We start from the raw sequence: 20,678 nt of genomic DNA on the forward strand, positions 1-20,678 counted from the left end.
CCTCTTTGTAGTTGTCGTCACTCGCAGTCATTTCTCCTCTATGCTTACTGAACCTTGCCTTCCAGATCTTTCAAAAAGGCCTGGTCCCTTCCCTCCCCTGCATATGATGCCTTCCTAACATTGGACAGGGCTCTTTCTCCCTCTTCTGGATTTTTGAATATGGTACACTTTTTCCTCTGTTCTCTGCCCAACAAGGGCTAAGATGGAATAGTCTTTCTTTTGGTCTCAGGCGCCTTCTCACAACTCAGTGGGGAAAACCTATAGCCCCAAAAAGTAAGGAGGGAGGGAAAAAAAAAAGCCTTTTGCTAAGAAAAAGTCACAGAAGCACAATTGTTGAATTCAAGCTGACAGATTGTTACCCATCCTGGCCTCTGTTTCCTTAGAAAGTCGGTTAACTTGAGGGTTATGGAGAGAAAAGAATGGACGTTAAAAGTCAGTGTCTGCCCCAAAGTGAGCGCCGAACATTAACTTGTGTCGTTAAACTGAAGTTCATGCTCAGAGATGGCTAACAGCATCTGTAATGTGTTAACCCTGAGTGATCCAGCACACATCCTCCTGCTTCATCCTCACAGGGTAGCATCCTTCCTTCTTTTAAGGCAGCAACGATTTACCCGTGTTTAAAGAAGGGCGAGGTTAGGTACCTTAGCCAAGGTCTCTGATACCTTAAAAGGACAAGCCTGTATTCAAAGTCTAGTTAATTCTGGAGTCTGTGTCCTTAAAGCTACATCTTTTCCTGTATAAATTGAAGTTTCTGAGCCTAATTTTCCTCTTCTGAAGAAGCGGGGCGATGACGCCCTCCTGGCTTGTGGGAGGATGGTGTAAAGCTGCAAGCACAGGGCCTGGGAGGCGCGCTGAGCACTCAGGCAACTGGAGCTGTTATTAACATCTTCGCCTCAGACCACTTTCCCCTTCTGCCGGAATACCCCACTTGCTCCATCTCTTCCCTATCACCGGAGATGGGATGGGGGAGGGCAGCGAAGAACCACCCCCAGCTCCAGGAGGGGGATAATTTTAGAAGAGAATCCCCTGGCAGAGGACCCGGAGCTGTGAAATTCAACCTGACGCCCTTACTCAAGGGCGGGGCGGGGAGGACAGGGAGTCCAGCTCAGCAGATGCTGCTCTGAGCCCTGAGCACACCCACCTCCCACAGGCTGTCCTCCCACTCACTGCTCCGGGGCCTCCCTCCAGAGGCACCCCGGGCCAGCCTGCTCCTACGGCCTTGGCCCCCAGTGTTCTTCAGCCAGTTCCTCCCCTTCCGCCCGGTGATGCTTCAGCTCAACTTCATGCCTCTTCGCTCTTCCTCCTCCAGGTTCACAGACAAGCTCCCCTCCCCCAGGGTCCTGTCAGCTTCCCTTGCCGTCTCTAACCCTCTGCAGCTCACCTGCACAGGTGCACCTGCCTCTCCAGGTGTAGACATATTGCACCTGAGAATTCCCCAGGTTACAGAGTCCACTCCCCGAGAAGTCTCTTACCATCTACACCCAGTCTGGCAAACCTTAAACCCAAACTGGACCACGCGAGACAGGGAATTCTACGATCCTTGGCGTCTTCCTATTCCAACTCAATCTGTTCCTCCAGCCTCCATCACGTCATCTAAATGATCCAGGACCAACGCTCCTTGACTCTCCCACCTCTTGGGACCACGAGGAGCCCCAGCGCCGGGAGCTGTGTCTGGGGCAGCTGCCTGTGGCCGCGATGGCGGTGGGCCAGCCGCAGTGTGGACCTGGCGGTATTAAAGGCCCTGCAGCCAAACAAGACGTTTCCCGCTCTGGGTGTGCCCTGTGAGGCGGCGGGGAACGCTGTAAGGAGCCGAGGAAATAAGTGGGCTTCCCAGCATGGATTTACCTAGACATCAGGCACACACCGGTAATAAATATGAGCATTTATTTGGCACCAGATGGCAATACAAAATCCTGGCAGTGGGAACTGGAAAGGTTCTATCACCTAAGTACTTCCAGATGATGCCGAGCCAAGGGCAGGACTTGGCAACAAGTCTCCGAGCCCCCGGCTCACAGAGCAAGTGTTGACTGAGCACCTGAACTACCAGAGGCTGGGCACTGCGCCCAGTGCCGCGGGAGACGCAGACAAAGTCGCCCTGCCTGCGACTTCCGTCCCTGGGAGCTACCAATACCAGTGGATGAAACCAACACATGGGAGGATATGGGTATTTTGCCAAAAGGGAAATTTCGTCAAAGAGTAGGATTCCAGCTAGGGTTGCTTCCTTTCTTCAGCAAACATTGGAGACCTATGATGTGCCAGGCACTGGGTGCATATTAGTGAACGAGAGAGACAAGGTTTCCGCCCTCATGGAGTTTAAAGGGAGATGCGAATGAACATGTGAAGCATGCACGCATATGATGAGTGATTATACAGTGTGTTAAGTGCAATGAGAGGATTAAACAGAACAGAAATAAAGTTAAAAACAACACTCAATTTTTAAGAGACAGAATGGCTTGGGAAGCCCTCCACGGAAGGTTGGCATTTGAGCTCTGACTTGAAGGATCAAGAAGCCACCAGGGCCAAGAGTGGCGAGGGGTGGGGCTCAGCAGACCCAGGAAGCCTGATGGTCCAGCCCAGGAAGGACCTCAGAATGTTTGAGAAACACAGGAGACCACTGAGCTGTCGCTTACAGGGAAATCAGCACTTATGAGGCCCTTGCAGGCCAAGGGAAGGAGTCTGATTTGATTTGAGGTGTGACAGGAAACCAAAGGGTTCCAAGCAGGGAAGTAAGAGGATCAGATTTATACTTAAAAACCAAAATCAAAATCTGTCATACAGAGATTAGATTGTCATATGGCAAAAAAGAAGGCCTTTAAGAAAAGGCTTCATGTAAGTGCATATAAAGGTGGCTTCTAGGGTAAATAAATAACATATAGAGCACTGACCTCCCTGAAATGGACAGTCACAACGGGAAGGGGAAACAGAACACATAAAATCCAGAGGGGATTTAATACGGAAGCGGAAAGCCGGAACAAAGTACTATATTACGTCCTCGAGCAGCCAAATGATCCAATTAAGCTGTATTTTAGACGATTTGGTGGCTGCAGTAAACAGAATGAGACAAAGGTAAAGAGGGGAGAAACAGGAAGCTGAGAGATAACAGCCAGGAAGCGTTTTTAGGAGGGGCACTTCACAGGAAGAAAAACGAGGATAAAGTGGCAGACTGCCAAGCCTGAGCAAGCACAGCACCCTTATCTCCTCCGCTGACACTCCCCGCAAGGCTCACTTCAGGTACAAAGCTCAGAGCACCCACCACCCGTGGAAAGTCTTGGAAGCTTCCATGGGCAAAGATCAACAAGGTAACAGACAAAAGGCAGCCAAATTCTGACCTCCGCTGAAAGGCTGAATTCCCGAGCCCCAAGGAGCCAAGAGTGGAGCTCAGAAGACGGTCCTTCCCTGGGGAGACCTTCTGGAACCGAAGGGGACAAACACACAGGTCTGGGCCCACCCACAGTAGCAGAGGGTGCTTGGCCTTTTAAAACCAAATGAAAACTGTCTGTGTTGAACTGGAACACTTTTCAAACTCCCACTTTGGGACAAATGGGGCTGGGACATGAAAGAAGAGGTGGGAGGTGTGACCTCTGGGACATCTCAGCTCCTGGAACAAAAGCGATTACCAGAGTGCTTCCTCCAAGAGCGCTGGGGGCAGGAGCTGAACACAAACATCGAGGAAAGCCACACGCCCTCTCCCCATCAAGATAGTGCGTGCAGTGTCGCTTGCCAGGTCCCTTGTTCTTGGCAACGAGTCCAGCCAGAGCCGGCTCTACGGGAGAGCTGCACGTGGGAGGAGCTGGCGGTCCGAGGTCACTGGTGGAGACGGTGGGCCTGAGAAAGGAGCCTGAGGGAGTCCCGATCCCTGAGGGGAGGCACTGAAGCCGCGCATCCTGGAGAGAAAGGCTCTACCTTGCCTCCTGAGGCCCAGCGGCCTCCACGTGGCCCGGTGACGGGGTGGGATGCGGGGGGCCGGGGGTTGCCATCACGTGGGGGGGTGGCCAGGGAAGAGATAGAGGTGGCGGCACAGGGTGCTACAGTACTCGGACATCTCCTTGCAGCGGTGGAACTCCGTGCCCGGGGCGTAGCCTTCTCGCTCCTTGATGAGCGCGTTCACCTGCCAAGGCAGAAACCCAGTGGCCAGGGTCTGAGAATCGGGTGTTTTCAGGATCCCAGCACAAGAGGAAGGGTGAGGAAGACTGTGAAGACCAGCGCGAGGGAGAAGCAGGGTGGAACACTCACCTTCACCAGCATGTCGGCCACGTGCATGTCGCAGGCCCTCTCGGAGAACACCTGCGTGAGGGCCTCCACGTACCAGGAGCCCCGCTTGGTGTTGCGCATGGCAGCGGTCCCTGCAACCAGAGCAGTGGGCGCCGACTGAAGGCCACGGGCACCCTCCCCAGCGGATGGACCTCCCCTGCATCCTCCCTGGTCAGAGCCCTGCGTGACAGAGCCTGCCGCCTTCGGGACCACTCCTCGGGACACACAGTACCTCTGAGGCAGGCGTAGCCACAGATCATGTCTGAGCGGGTGGGCAGCCGGGTCTTCAGCAGCTCCTCTCCGCTGGCATCGCTCTCCTCGCAATCAGGGGATCGGTTGTGGTTCTTCCCGTCTTGCTGGTCGACCCCCCGATCTGTCTCATCTGTACAAAGGCAGACAAGAATGGACAGAGAGAGATGTTATTTCCTCCCACCTCTCTTGGGCCTGTCACAGGCAAGCCCAAGTTCCCTGCAAGCGGGATGGGGGAAGAGCCATTTCCAGCTGTTGTCTCCAACCTATGGCTGATGAATTAAAAAGAAAAAAGAAAAACAAACACCATTACTCCCGCTCCTCTGCCACCGTGCACCGATCACGCAGAGGGTGCCCACGCACATGCACACATCTGTGGTCTGAGCTCTGTCCACTCTGTGTAAGACAGGGAAAGTGCTCAATCAAATACCCCTTGTAAACACAACAAAAAGCCATCGGCGTCCACGATTCACTTGTCCAATTATCAGTGTACCTGGAAGTCAAAGTACTGCTTATTGCAATACATGATAAAATACTGATACAGTTTTACTACATAAAACAGAAAAACAAGTTAATAAACCAAAAATATACTTACTACAAGTATGCTGTATGAAAACCACAACCATAATTTCTATATTTTTGATAAACAAATTATAAAACTAAGTATGATTAGTTGTTTCCAGGATGTTTTTGATATTTTTAAGTCACTTACTATTTATTAATTTCATAAGTCAAATTGTAGCTGGCATGCAAAATTTAAGAGAAAGTTAAAACTGGGATAATCGACTGTTTTCTCTAAAACAATGTAAAAAGAACACTATCATTCAATTATCAGCAGTAGATCCTCAACATACCCTAAGCACATGCCCGACCTTCTGACCCAGGCCTTATCCACCCCCAGACATGTTCTTTCTCTGACACTGTTGTTTGGGAGTGGTAGGAAAAAGACAGAAGGACATACAGCTTGTCAGGTCAAAGGTAATAGAGTATATAAGCTTTTTCTTCTTTACATCTCCTGCTCCACGTAACACCCAAGAAAGCCTTAAAGAGGAGCGAACCTTGAAGGTCTGTGCAGAAAATGACCAAGATTCACTGATCCGACAAAAATTTACTGCGCAACTGCCACTTGCCAGGCGTTGTTTCTATGCCCGAGGGATACAGTGAAGAGCAAGTCCCCATCCTCATGGAGCTCACACTCCAGTTTAGGAGCCAGTCAACCAGGGCAGGGTCCTTTTTAGAGGCACCAGTTATGTTAACTAAGTATAGCAGAAGACAGGTGAGCTCAGACTTTTAAAGAACAGCTGGCCTACTGGTCATCCCTTGGAGGATTTGATTTTAGAGAAAAGATTCAGCTTAGCCCAGGAGGGCGCTATCTCTCCCTACCCAGGTCTATTATTTGTATATAATCTCTGAACACAGGAGAAAATGATCATGAACATGTTTACTTCACTTTGCCAGTGATGCCTCCTACAGGAAACAGGCCAAGCTGCATGTGTCCCTCAAGAGAAAGGAGATTCCTCTCCTACCTTTGTCTCAGAACTACTGATCAAAGAATGGCTCTTTTCTCACAATATCCCTGTATCTATTTTCTGTATTATTGCTCCACTTTTTAGGCAGGCTAATTTCCATCCTAGACAGCATTTTAAAAAGCACAGACATTATTTTGCCAACAAAGATTCGTCTAGTCAAGGCTATGGTTTTTCCAGTGGTCATGTATGGATGTGAGAGTTGGACTATAAAGAAAGCTGAGCACTGAAAAATTGATGCTTTCGAACTGTGGTGTTGGAGAAGATTCTTGAGAGTCCCTTGGACTGCAAGGAGATCCAACCAGTCCATCCTAAAGGAGATCAGTCCTGAGTGTTCATTGGAAGGACTGATGTTGAAGATCACACTCCAATACTTTGGCCACCTGATGTGAAGAACTGACTTATTTCAAAAGACGCTGATGCTGGGAAAGATTGAGGGCAGGAGGAGAAGGGGACGACAGAGGATGAGATAGTTGGATGGCATCACCAACTTGATGGGCTTGAGTTTGAGTAAACTCCAGGAGTTAGTGATGGACAGGGAGGCCTGTCGTGCTGCAGTCCATGGGGTCACAAAGAGTCAGACACGACTGAGCGACTGAACTGAACTGAATTTCCATCTACTCAGCCAATATTTATGATGTGCTACTATGTGTCAGGCAGTGCCCTGGGCCTGGGGATATAGCAGGGACCTAAAAAAAGGAAGTTCCTGCTCACACATACTCTTTCTTCTCAGCACTGCTCCCTGTAATCATCCTGAAAAAAAAAAAAAAAAAAAATCCAATTTTTCTTACTTGCACTCCCAGTACCTCTGTACTATTATCTGTCAAAGCCCAAAATCTCAGCTGTGACTGCAGGTTTATGATCAGTAGGATCCGTCTCACGTGGTCAGCCACGTCTCACTACACGTGACTGACGCAGATGGAGAACCAGGCATACTTCTGGCTCAGCCCGCTTTGGGACAGGGGAAGGGGGTGTCCTTTCAGTCTTGGTGTGCTAGTCACACTGCACTCCTCCTCACTCCCGGAAAGGCTCTATCTGCTATTCCACTGCTGTTCTCTGCTGTGCACAGGTGCTAAGTCACTTCAGTCGTGGCCGACTCTTTGCGATCCTGTGGTCTGCACCCACCAGGCCCCTCTGTCCATGGGGTTTTCCAGGCAAGAGTACTGGACTGGGTTGCCATGCCCTTCTCCAGGGCATCTTCCCGACCCAGGGATCGAACTCCTGTCTCCTGTGGCTCCTGCACTGCAGGTGGATTCTTTACTACTGAGCCACCAGGCAAGCCCCACTCTCTGCTATGTGTTAGTCGCTCAGTCGTGTCTGCCTCTTCGGGACCCCGTGGACTGTAGCCCACCAGGCTCCTCTGTCCATGGGATTCTCCAGGCAAGAATACTGGAGTGAGCTGCTATTTCCTCCTCCAGGATTCTCTGCTATACCCACGTAAAAAATATGTTATTTGAATCCTTGGACAAAGGGACCTTTAAATCAAACTGTGAGTCCCTTAAGGGCACAAACCATGTTATAACAGTCAGAGCTGGTATTCTGTGGATTTACCATGAGTCAGCTACTAAGAAGAACCACTTTCATATGAACTACTTCACTTAACCATCACAACAACACGACCTCAGGATGTGTGATTACCTACATTTTATACTGAGGAAACTAAGGTGAAAGGACATGGAGTAACTTCTCTATAACTTCACATGACTAGTCAGTAGCAGAGCCAGAATCTGACTCCACGTTTACAGCTTTCAATCATGACTCTTTTCCTCTGAGATAAGAAGCACATCTGCATGTCTTCTGAGTGTAATCAGGGAGTCCTGGCTTTTCAAGGGGTGAAAAGAGAGTGCGTGCAAGAGGGCTGGGAGGAGCTTGTGGAAGACTAGGAGCCGAAGGCTGACGTGGGGTCTCCACGCTGCTCTCCTGCGGGACACAGGAGGGACCCGGAGAGGAGAGGAGGTGAGAATGGGGAGTGGGGGAGAGGAGGAGGAGAAAGCGGAAAGGGGAGGAGAGGGGGAGAAGGAAAAGAGGTAGAGGATCAAGTGAGAGCGTGAGGAAGCAGAGGCAGCTGGCAGACCCTGAACTGGAAAGAGGGATGAGGAAAGCGCACCGGGGTTAATAAGCACAGGAGAAAAGGAAGCGTTCTCAGCAAACAAAGCGAAGATACTGGCCGAGAGCGTCCTGGGGGCGGACATGGCGGCGCGCAGAGAGCTGACCACCTGAGAGCCAGGGGCGGCCCGGGTCCCAGCACACCCCATGCGTCGGGAGACACTTACAGAGCAAGAGAGGCGGTGGCAGCAGTGAACAGAAGGAGGTGCCCAAGGGATCCGCTAGCACCTGAGAGGAGCAAACAGGAAAGTGAGAGCTGGTGGGAGGCTGCCCGGGAGCCACACCCAGGTGCCAGTCCGCCGGGGCACTCACCTCCACGGCAGGCCTGGATGAAGAACATTTTCGGTTTGTTCTGTAGGCTTGGGCAGTTGGCATTGTCAAAGAGCCGAAAAACCTCTTGTAGCTGCCGGAGAGAAATAAGGGAGAAGGGGGGGTTGGTGGTCAGTGGGAGCCCTGAGTCCTATACACATAATAGCGGCCATCCCTGGAGACACAGGCAGCGGGAGGTGGGGCGGCCCAGCCTCAGCAGCCGCGGTCACAGACCAGCACGCACCTGGAGCAGTTTGCCATCCACGCCGTAGATGCCACCCTCCACGCCGTGGGAGAGGAGCGCCACTATGCAGGAGTCAGTGACTCGGTGAGCTGGGAGCTGGGCAAAATTCTGCAGCTTCTCTTGCATTTCCTAGGAGAAAGATGCCTTTCAGGGTTGCTCACTAGAGTCAGCACCGATACAAGCTTCCTTTTGGTGTTTGGAGCCCTAAGCTACAAGAAAATCAAACATGTTCTCTACCAAGTTGGAAGCCAAGTAAGCACCAGAAAACCATATGACTTTAGCTCAGTCGGTAAAGAATATGCCTGCAGTGCAGGAGACCTGGGTTCAACCCCTGGGTTGGGAACATACACTGGAGAAGGAAATGGCAACCCACTCCAGTATCCACGCCTGGAAAATCTCATGGACACAGGAGCCTCGTGAGCTGCAGTCCATGGGGTTGCAAGGAGTCGGGCACAATTGAGCAACTAACACTTACTTAGACAAAATACTGAATATAATGTTATGATTCACAGACTCACTGAGATATGTGAAGAACTCCTGGAGTGAAGCCAAGTTAATTAATGAAGCTAATCATGCAGGCGCTAGTTAACTTTACCCACTCTCCAAGCATCAACCAGCTCTTTCTTCAGCGCATGTGCCCTGTATGTTAATGGCACAAAGGGAACCGCCAGGTAAACTGGGAACGAGTAAGTAATGCGCTTATCAGAAAGTAACAGCCATAAGAACTGCTCTGTGATCACGGGCTCACAGGATCATGACAGGAGAGAACAGCAGTACTTCTGTGCTGTTTTCTGTCTCAGAATTGAAGTTCCCAGAGACAATGATGACGTCTGTACAAAAATGCTTTTGCTCACAAAAGAACACACTCTACAGAGGATACTGGACAGGGTCATGACTATCTACATGAGCCAGTAGATCAGAGAGACCTAGGTTTAACCCCTGGGTTCGTAAATTAGAACAGACTCTAATACTCACTTTGTAAGAAGACAATTACATTTTCTCTGAGTTTGTATAGATTAAATGAGATACTGCATTGCTGCGGTTGTCTTTTGTGATCCCAAAGACTGTAACCCGCCAGGCTCTTCTCTGTCCATGGGATTTCTCAGGCAAGAATACTAGAATGGGTTGGCCATTTCCTTCTCTAGGGGATCTTCCCAACCTAGGGACTGAACCCACGTCTCCTGCATTGGCAGGTGAGTTCTTTACCACTTAGCGACCCGGGAAGCCCTGAGACATTGCATAGAAAGGACTTATCGCTATGCCTGGCACATACTGCAAAGATCTGCCTTCATACTGTGCCTGTCTAGTGAAGGGTAGCAATATTATTTTTCCAAAGAAACGCTGCAGTCCAGGTTAAGAATCTTCTTGATCTTGCACTAGACTGCCATATATGCGTAACACTACCTTAAGCATTTGCTCCATCCAACAGAAAGTTACAAAACATCTAAAAGCATAATTAAACCAATGTGATACAAACTGTTAAAATTACATCTCCCTCTACAATTCAAAATGTCTAGATTGTCTCTGAGATGAGCAGGGAGAAAATGAGTTTATTTTGCTATGAATATGACCAAAATATAATGAAGAATGCACTATAAAGTAGAGCAGTTTCAGTACACGTGTATCTAACAGCACCATACACAGCCTCTACTTGTATTAACAGACCGCAGTGGCTCTCCAAGTGTGACCCCTCAAAGAGCAGCAGCTTCACCCAGGAATCTGCAGGAAACGCAGTCTTGCCCCTGGCAAGCTGAGCCTCCGCAAGGCCTCCATGTGAGTCTGATGTGCTAACATGTGAGAACTTATCTGCTGTTTGGAACACTTCTATTTGCAGATAACTGAGATTTCATAAAAGACTTGAAAGTCTGCAGTTTCACTGAAAATGAAGAAACTGGCTGTGTTTAAAGGGCATGTATACTTTCTGAGCAAACAGAACCCAACCATAATTCCGGAGATCTTAAGGTAATAAAAGATATCCAAAATTCATTCAATAATATATAATCTCCAGAGAATACATATAACTTATGACTGCTCCTCTGGAGTTGACTATAACAGAATTTAACAAGTAACAGTGGAAGCTAATTTTGCTCCAAGGGAATAAAAGTATAGGTTTGGCAATCAGAAGCATTTAGAACTTAACTGAGGTTATTACATCAGTAAACAGAAGACAACAAAATCCACAGTAAGAACAGACAGGCTTTGTAACTGAATTTAATAAGACTAAACCACTGAATAAATGGGGGTTAGTCATTTGGGGGAATTTTTCTGAAAGCAGCATAGCTTAAAATAGGATCTTGAGATCTATTTTTGATAAAATTACAGTGCTTCTATAAATAGCAGGGCTCTTCACACTTGCATGTGTTTTTGGCTGGGGGACACAGAAGAAGGGAATAACCTGTGAACTCCTGGAAACTACACACAAAATCCTATGGGTAGTTGCATTTTTCAGAGATGACCCATAGCTCGTCGCTATACTCTCAAAACCATCTGTGACCAAATGCAAGCTATAAACCAATACCTGGTGAAAAGAAATCTGCCACTTTAAAGGGTATCTCATTGCCTAACACACAATAAACTGTAATTCTAGAACTAGTAACCTCATGAGGTGGAAGCAACAAGAACAAACTCTGATGAAGAACAGAAGCACCAAACACTTCCGTGGGCAGGGAAGACACCAGCGTGCTCACCAGCACCGTCAGCGTAAGACAATTCTTCAAGATCACACCATCTCAGATTTTTAAGTAATACTATCTCTAAAGCAAAAAAGGAATAATAGGGGGAGAAAAAGAGGATCTAAATTTTCTTGGTTCTGTCTCTGGCCTGCTGAGGACATTCGATCAGGAAGAAAGTATTCCTGTGCAAATGCCCATTGCACCAAATGGTCACACCACTGCCATCATCTGGTGTCAACCATGACTGCAAGCTTGCCTGGCCACTGTCAGAAACTGACTGCCTCGTCCTGCTGTTCTGCATCTCCAGAGCTGCTGAGGGCTAGATACGTGGAGGGCGATATTCTCAAGGCTCAGTCCTAGCCCTTTTGCTCTTTCTCAAAGATCATAGGCTCTCATTACTTAAAAGTCTTTTTCCTATACAAGTAGTTCCCAAATTCACATCTTTGGTCCTGACTTCCTGTGAGGCTCTCAATTCCTTATGTTTTCCTTCTTCTTCCATATGTAGTGATTCAGTCACAAAGCACTGACAGTACAATCATGCCATTATACTATTTTTCACATGTGCTCTTTTCCTTTTGGTCCGCTATCCTGTTCAGAACCCCTGCCATCTCATACTGAGATGAACTGGAGTTAATATATTAACTCCAAGCTGCATTCCCTGCCACTGGTCTCTAACTTAACTCTTTTTTTCTTTGGCCACACCCCACAGCATGTGGGGGGTCTCAGTTCCCCAGCCAGGGACTGAACCTGCACTCCATCCATTGGAAACATTAAGTCTTAACCACTGGACCGCCAGGGAAGCCTGCTACCTCATTCTTTACAATGGTATCGTATTAATCTTCCTGAATCATCACTGTGAATGCATCACCTTTCTATTCAAAAACTACTAATGATGTTGGACTGTCAACACAAGAAGTCCAATTCCTTTGGGAAGACATTCAAGCCCTGGGGATTCTGGCCCCTTGATTTCCAATCTTGTCTTTGGCACTCCTGGGCCACAGACGCTTGGTTCACCGCAAGGCCCCGCACACCACACACAGCTCTAAGCTGTGCGCTGTGCCCCGCTGTGCAAGATCCCTTCACTCCTGTCTCCTCAGCAGCTTCCGCCCTTCAAGGGCAGCTGAAGCCTCTCACCCTCCATTTACCCTCCCGACCACATCTACCCAGGGCAAGGCTTCTTCCCCTTCAGTACTGCAGAAGACACTGTCTCTAATCTTTTGCGGTCTTAGGAACATTAGGGGACGTGCTGCTGCTTTTTTTTTTAACTGATGTCAAGACTCCCTCATCTAACTGAGGTCCCTTGAATTCAAGGTTCACATTTTAAAAAATTTCTGAGAGCTCACATAGTTCCCCATTATAAGGGCCTCAAAATCCAAAGTGAAAGTCACTCAGTTGTGTCCGACTCTTTGGACCCCATGGGCTATACATTTCATGGAATTCTCCAGGCCAGAACTGGAGTGAGTAGCCTTTTCCTTCTCCAGGGGATCTTTCCAACCCAGGGATCAAACCCAGGTCTCCTGCATTGCAGGTGGATTCTTTATCAGTTAAGCCACAAGGGAAGCCCAAGAATACTGGAGTGGGTAGCCTATCCCTTAAGGCTCCAAGGGATCTTCTCAACCCAGGAATCGAACCGAGGTCCTACATTGCAGGCGGATTCTTCACCTATTGAGCTATCAGGGAAGCTATGGCAGCTCACATAGTCTCCCATTATAAGGGGCTCAAAATTGAACTCTGCTGCTATTCAGGTTATAGAACAATGTAATCAGAGAATCAAAATCCAAAAGGTCCTTGAATCTGCATCAGGGAATGAGATCTGTGAAGTGGGCTCATAGGCCCATCACAGCTACTGAACGTCAACAAGAAGCAGGAGCCCACAGCTGACTTGGTGATTAGGGATGTATCTTTTAACTATAAGGCACATAAAATCCTTTATCAATTGCATAAAATTTGGAAAACAAAGACAGAGACAGAGTAAATTCCTAGGAAAAGGAGTGATTAGACCAAAACCTCTAAAGAAACATAAATAGCATTTTTAAAAAATAACCTTCTAATAGGATTCCCTCTGAAAGAATTACTACTGTTGTCCCACCCTTACTCCAAGCCCAGCAGACTCTCAAGTACCTGATGATCAAAGAACCTGTTCTAGCCATGGCTTTGAAGCAAGGGTGAGTTTACTCCTTTGCAGGAGCCGCTACCACTATAGAAGCTGGCAACAACGTGTAAAGGACAACATTCAGGTTGAAACCGGCCTTACCCGAAGTTTAGCAAATACATAATCTATCTCATACAAGTAAGACAACTGAGTAACAGAAATGAAATCCACAGACAATGCTGAAGACAGACCAGGACCCCCCTACCTCAACAGATCAAAGAGAATCTCCTAGAAACCTTAATTTTACCATGGACATTCCCAAAGGCATGTTTAGGAGAGTATTGTTTTCCTAGAATCAAATGAAAGAATTAGTACTGATCTACCAATGGACTATTTTCAGTTTCAAAACAGAACTCCCTAAAGGTAAAAAAGTCAGTGGTACAGCCAATAATTGAGGCTAACGGAGACTAACTGATCACAAAAATGCTGATGACCTATAGGAATCTAGTTCGGAAGTTATCTACCCAAAGATCTGTCTTGTGGTCACACAAGTTGTAACAACAGGTCATGTTAATTCATGAAACAGCAACAAAACAGTATTTTACAAGCACAGTTCTAGCAAACTTTTATCTGCCAACGGCATCATGAGAACAACAGCTGGAATCCTAAGCAGCAGCAGCAGTCAAGAAGTCACTGTCCTGTGTGCTGCTGCTGCTAAGTCGCTTCAGTCGTGTCCGACTCTGTGTGACCCCACAGACGGCAGCCCACCAGGCTCTTCTGTCCCTGGGATTCTCCAGGCAAGATTATTGGTGTGGGTTGCCATTTCCTTCTCCAACGCATGCATGCATGCTAAGTTGCTTCAGTCGTGTCTGACTCTGTGCGACCCTATGGACAGCAGCCCACGAGGCTCCTCTGTCCACAGGATTCTCCAGGCAAGATTACTGGTGTGGGTTGCCATTTCCTTCTCCAACGCATGCACGCATGCTAAGTCGCTTCAGTTGTGTCCGACTCTGTGCGACCCTATGGACAGCAGCCCACCAGGCTCCTCTGTCCACAGGATTCCCCAGCCAAGAATACTGGAGTGGGTTGCCATTTACTGTCCTGTGTAGTCGTGACTTATTATATGTACCTTTTCTAGGTTGGCCGGGTGCGTATCAGTGTCTCCTTGCCTCCTGAGTGCTTGGGAAACAAGTTTAGCGTGGGAAGACCCAACCCTGGACCATTCTTACTCAGGGAGCACACCCACCCTGAGAGGTCAACACTACAGCAGCCGGCTGGGCCCAGATCGTTCTCTCTCTCCTCCTTTTAAAAATTTATGTATGTATTTTGGCTGTGCTGGGTCTTCCTGGGAGGGCTCTTCTCTAATTTAGGAGAGCAGGGGGCTACCCTCTTGATGTGAAGCACAGGCTCCAGGACCTCGGGCTCAGGGGTTGTGGCTCCCGGGCTCTAGAGCACAGGATCTGAAATTGTGGTGCGTGGGCTTAGTTGCTGAGACACGTGGGATCCTCCCAGATGAGGGATCGGACTCATGTCTCCTGCACTGGGAGGTGGATTCTTTATCACTGGGCCACCAGGGAAGTCCCTCTTTCCTTTTTTAAAAACTAGACTGCAAGGTGGGAGACAGAATACAATAAGCAAAATGTAGGCAGAGAGAATAACTCTAGTAAAGCTCAGCCCGCCTGGCATAGGAGCATGGATGTGTCTGGCCCCCACATGTCACCAGTTCTCTGACGCACACGTCAGCAGGTCCTGCGCCTCAGGTACCTACCTGTGCGGTCTGGTCAAGAAAAACGTGAACTTTGTAGCCCAAGAGCTTGAAGAGGGTGACGAGAGTGCTGTGGTCCACATCCCCTCCCGAGCGGAATTCCAGGTCTTTCTCTCCAGTGAAGTGCACGTTGCTCAGCACCAGTGCCAGGCCGCGGGGCCGAGACTGCAGCCTGTAGGCCTGGGGAGGGGCACCCAACGAGACTGTCAGCTTCCTGAGGACAGAAACTATGCCCACCCCACCCCCAGAAGGAGACATTTCAAGAAAACAAAGACATCAACACTGTTCTTCGTAGCCCCACCAGGTCAAAATATAGAAGTGCCCACAGAAGACAGTCAATGGGCAACGCTTTGGGGACTCACAAGATGAGAAGGAAATGATGTATACACAAGCTTGCTACGTTCAGATGCCCAGGAAGGGTATTTCATTTCTCAGTGCCTTTCCTCTTCCCATTTCCCAAGACTCACCAGCTGGTGGTGTGTTTGATAAAACTCAGGCGTGCAGGGCTTCACCTGAAGGCAGGGAGGACCATCTCCGTGGTCTAGGGAGTGTTCCACCGCATCTGTGGCGCACAGAGCCGAAAAACTAGCTTAAAGTCTACCTGGCATTCTTAGTATTTTCATATAACTTCAGGTTCCCTTCGGTCTTGCTCACTCCCCTGGTTTGTTAAGCACTACGGAGATAGACGGCCTGTTTGGTTTTGCTCATCAAGGGATCCTCTGCACTTGGCCTGCCTATAGTAGTAGGTGCTCACCCTACTGAATGACTGAATGGGGTATCTGATAAATGTCTTATTCTAATCACTAGGCTAATCAGTCAGAAGGCTAGAGGCCCACAGCATAGTCTTTCCTCACTGCGAAGTAACTCAGCTCTATAAAGAGACAGACCAATCACGTGCAGGAGTCTACTACCTGCATCAGTCGCTCCAAGGGCCAATCACCATTTAAAAAAAAATCATCTGTGATGGAAGGAAAACAGGTGCAACCTACACCCCACCTAAACTGTCCTGCTGGTCCCTAACAAATGCACTGAGGAAACTGCCAATTATGAACAAAAATAGCTATCACACTAGGCAAAGTCAGAGACCAGTCAAGGAAATGGAAGTCAATCTGCAAGGGGGGACTGGTTGGGGAGGGGGGGTGGTGGGCAAAGATGTGCTATTTTACATCATCAATTCTTACCTGGAGACAGGCGGAGCCGCTTCTGGCGGGCACAGGACTCACACATCGGGAAAGGGAGACTCAGGTCATAGTCGTAGCTCAACTGTAAGAAAGAAGGACCCACCAAGCCAGGCTCAGAGGAGCTGGTCCAGATCAAGTAATACAGAACCCTAGTCCCCCTACCCCAACCCATCCCCACTGTCTCAAAGAAGCCTTTCCCACCAGACTAGCCCTTCTCAACACACACAGCCTAGGGCTCCATACCGGCGGGACTACAGGCTGAAGACCGGACAGGGTTCTGAGCAGCAGCTCCTCCAGGTGGCTCTGCTTAGTCTCCCTCAGGGCCAAACAGAAGGCATCAAAGGCCTGGGGGCCTCTCTTGGGCAGCAAGTTGAGGAGTTCCACGTTCTGGCCGAAACTGCCCGTCTTGGCCTACGAGAATAAAACACGACGTCACCTTTACTCACCCAGCTGGAATCCTATTTCTCCAGGCGAGCTTCGCACTAACATCATCATCCGTCTCAAGGACTCCTTTTCACAGAAAGAAACGGATGTGTGAACTCCTTCCCATCACTCGTGGATTCTGTCTTCTCTGTCAAATGCTTGAGGGCAGAAATGCATTTTCACTGCCTTAGTGAAGCATGACATCTTACCCCCACTGTACTGTGCTCTGTTCTTATTCCGACCACCAATGTATTTCCTTGGCTTTCCTCGTTTGCCTCCAGATACCTGAATGTGCTCTCTCATTTCCAAGGTGATAATGTCCCTCTCCAGGAGGTGTTCCAACAGTTCGCTCAGTAGCAGCTCTTTGGCTAGCACCACGCGGTTCTTTTTGAGAGCTTCCTGATGGTCAGGATGCATGCCACACCCTCTCAACATCCTGCAGATAAAAGGCGGACAGAAAAGCCATCAATACAAGATCTGGCACAGAGGAGTGGGGTACAAGAGGCGTCGGCAAGAAAAACATAAAGAACAGGACTTCCGATAACTAAGACATACTTTACTGAATCTGCTTAAAATCACAGAAGTATTGTTATTAGGCAGTAACACACTGATTATAAGCAAATGATACACAATCCTTTACAGAGGATGTTCAGCTGAGATCATCTGTGTTCTGATTAGAATAAGTATCTTTCGTGACAAAAATCACACACACACAAGTACATATTCACAATAAGGAATATTCCTTTGACAGACCAATTTTAATTAAGGAGTACTTCAGAAAACATTTCCCATTACTTGTCTAAGTTGCTGACAGTGACTGAAAATAATCCTCTGTGAGAAATAATTTAATACAATGGCAAAAACTCAATGGACAACTTTAATATAAAATAAATCACACACACACACACACCCTCCTTCTCAAGCCTGTACTGTGCTATGTGCTGTGCTTATTTGCTTCACTCGTGTCCGACTCTTTGTGACCCTAAGGACTGTAAGCCCGCCAGGCTCCTCTGTCCATGGGATTCTCCAGGCAAGAATACTGCAGTGGGTTGCCAAGCCCTCCTCCAAGGGATCTTCCTGACCCAGGGATTGAACCCATGTCTCTTAACATCTCCTGCACTGGCAGGCAGGTTCTTTACCACTAGCGCCACCTGGGCAGCCCACTTACACCTACTAAAACTATGGTTTTTTAAAACTGTTAGCTCCTGTGACAAAATGACACCAGAAACGACCAGAATCCTCTAAGAACCGGATTAAGTAGAAAGTCTGACAGTAAGTGACAGCAGATAAATGCCAATGACAGAAACAATCAACGTAACTTGAAATCACTTACAGGGTTAGCGCCTGTAAAGGCTAAATTATTTTGGTAATTTAATTTATGAGGGATGCTTTCAAGAACTCCTTCGTTTTGCCATGCATTTGGAAAAAGATCAGCTTCTGTTGATGAACTAAAAGAATCCTATTTCCGATATATACCATCTATATGCCTTGGTATATTTAAACCCCGGACTTGCCAGCCTGCTCAGTTAGTTTCCAAATACATAACAACAGTGAGGATCTGATGGCAGTAAGAAAGGAATACGGTAACAGCTTCAGTCTGTAATGTAAAAATCTATTTTAAAATGCATCCTGATTTCAAAGATGTTAAAGTGTGCTTGTGTGGGGGTAGAGAGTGAGGGGAACATATATCTCAGAATCAGTGAAATACCACACATTTGTAGAATGTCAATGGCTTAATTCTAGATTGGAAGAGGGAAAAGCAGCTTTGGAAGAGCTTCTGAGGCACGAGAAATCCAAAGGCAGAGGAACCAGCCATTTAAACACCCCCAGAGTTGTGTTGTTTAATCATTAAGTTGTGTCCAACTCTTTTGTGACCCCATTGACTGTAGCTGCTGGGTTCCTCTGTCCATGGGATTTCCCAGGCAAGAATACTGGGGTGGGCTGCCATTTCCTTCTCCATGGCCCAGGGCTATAGGTAGCCAACTTTCATTGATTTTGGGGTTTGGGACAGTGATGTTTGAAACTCTGATTTAACTTCTTGTTTCTGTTCTATTGTAATACTCCTATTATCCCATAGATTCATTGAAAACCTGCTACAACAATCTAATCTATAGAGAAATCAGAAACGTCATTAAGAATCACCTTGGCACCTCCCAATGCAGGAAACATGGTGTGATTTCTGGCCCAGGAAGATCCCACATGAAGCAGAGCAACTAAGCCCGTGTGCGACGCCTACTGAGCCTGTGCTTCAGAGCCCAGGAGCCACAACTACTGAAGTCAGCGCGCCCTAGAGCCTGTGCTCCTCAACAAGAGAAAGCGCTACAATGACGAGTCCGGCAACTAGAGAAAGCCCCAAATGCAGCAACAAAGACTCAGCACGGCCATAAATAAATAAATAAATACTTTTTTTTAAAAGAATCACCTTGGAACACACACCAAAGCAAACATGCATGAACTCTGATAAAAATAAGTGTTAATAGGTCAGTTGCAGGATAACATCGCAGCTGGATACTGGATTATTTCCTCAGGATACATACCAATGGTGGGGCAGTTTACTCAACTTTTTTCTCTTAATTTACTAGTATTTTCTCCTTGAAACTTTATCCTCCCTTGGTTTCCATAACACCATTCTCTCCAGTTCCCCTCTCTCCCTACTAGGTCCGTTTTCCCTCACAGGACCTTTGGTCTGCCCTTAAACGTCGACAATCCCTCTCAAAGTCTCTTCCCATTCCATCTCATTCACACAATTCACTATTCGACACTCAGTTCTTAACTCCAAATTCTGGACTTAAATTTTCAATCAGTAACTCATTAGGGTTTAATTTGAAGCACCATCCATTCTCCACACACTTGCTCCTTCCAGTATTCCATATCTTGGGCAGTTTCAAACACGGACTTTTCAGAAGTAACCACAATCACTCAGAACTTTAAGACACATCTGGAAAGGGAGGAGGCAGTGGAGAAAAAGGACGCAAAGGCGAGTCTTAAAAGTCCTGAGTCTGTGTCCTGCAGGTCTGGTTCCAAAGCCCTCAGTTAATCTTCTGGGTCTGCCATGAAAGGATTTACCTAGGGCAGAGACCGAGGCACACTCGGAGCCTCGGGTACCTCCTTGTCTCAAAGTACTCAAATCCCAACACCTCTGTGAAATGCTTTGAAAATCTGATCATTACACCCAATGCAATACAGATCATGATCTATTCGACCTAAAACAAATGCACACCAGGCAGAGGTCTGCAGGTCTCACAGGTTTTTAAGACAGCAATTTAGTTCCTAAAAAGGGAGCCACGAAACAGAAAGAGAAAGAATCTTTTAAGAGAAGCCGAGATTTGGCGGGACTGAAAAGAGATCCCTTGGTTCAGAGCCCCGTGCCTTGGAAGTAATGGAGGCTGGTGAGTCTGTGCACGAGAGGGACAAGGCCCAGAAGAGATTCGCCCTCCTGCGCTCCCCTCGGTCACCGCTTCTTTGGCTGGAAGCACGGATACAGCTGCTTCCAGGGGCTTCCGAGGTGAGGAGGCGTCAGGACCACACTCCAGAAACCTCTGTTCCTCCCCTCGGACCCACTAAGGACCCCCGGACTCTCCCCACTCACCTGCGCCCCCTATCAGCGGCCATCTGCTCCTCTGGCTGGAGGGCGGACCGGGAGCCCGCGCTGGGCGCCGCCATTTCCCGCTTTTCCCGGGCAATGCGCGCAGCCCCCAGAGCCCAAACACACCGCGAGCCTCCGAGTCCTCAGCATCCCTCCCCCGTACGCCGGCGCGCAACGCGCCTGCGCAGTGCCTCTCCTAGCTCCGCCCCCTACGCGGGGCCGGCCCCGCCGGAGCGGCCGCCGCAGCGCGCGCAGGCGCAGAACCCGCACGGTG

The 20,678-nt window shown here is 48.4% G+C and overlaps 1 protein-coding gene across 2 annotated transcripts; it reads right to left on the bottom strand.

Annotated features, from left to right (window-relative positions):
* Positions 1 to 1,867: 1,867 nt before the first annotated feature.
* CASP2 (caspase 2) lies at positions 1,868 to 20,578 on the bottom strand. 2 transcript variants are annotated; one of them, XM_020897555.2, is made up of 11 exons: positions 20,408 to 20,578; positions 17,104 to 17,254; positions 16,639 to 16,806; positions 16,396 to 16,477; positions 15,682 to 15,776; positions 15,218 to 15,394; positions 8,686 to 8,814; positions 8,445 to 8,535; positions 4,484 to 4,633; positions 4,234 to 4,343; positions 1,868 to 4,108 (listed from the first exon to the last, which is right to left on the bottom strand). In XM_020897555.2, the coding sequence occupies exons 1-11, from the start codon at positions 20,479 to 20,481 to the stop codon at positions 3,977 to 3,979; spliced, it is 1,359 nt and encodes a 452-aa protein (XP_020753214.2). In that variant the 5' UTR covers positions 20,482 to 20,578; the 3' UTR covers positions 1,868 to 3,976. The 2 variants fall into 2 exon arrangements, with proteins under 2 accessions (XP_020753214.2, XP_020753215.1); XM_020897556.2 differs by lacking the exons at positions 1,868 to 4,108; positions 4,234 to 4,343; positions 4,484 to 4,633 and adding an exon at positions 8,296 to 8,360.
* Positions 20,579 to 20,678: the final 100 nt, after the last annotated feature.

The sequence above is a fragment of the Odocoileus virginianus genome, chromosome 1, assembly GCF_023699985.2.
Source record: "Odocoileus virginianus isolate 20LAN1187 ecotype Illinois chromosome 1, Ovbor_1.2, whole genome shotgun sequence".
NCBI lineage: Eukaryota > Metazoa > Chordata > Mammalia > Artiodactyla > Cervidae > Odocoileus > Odocoileus virginianus.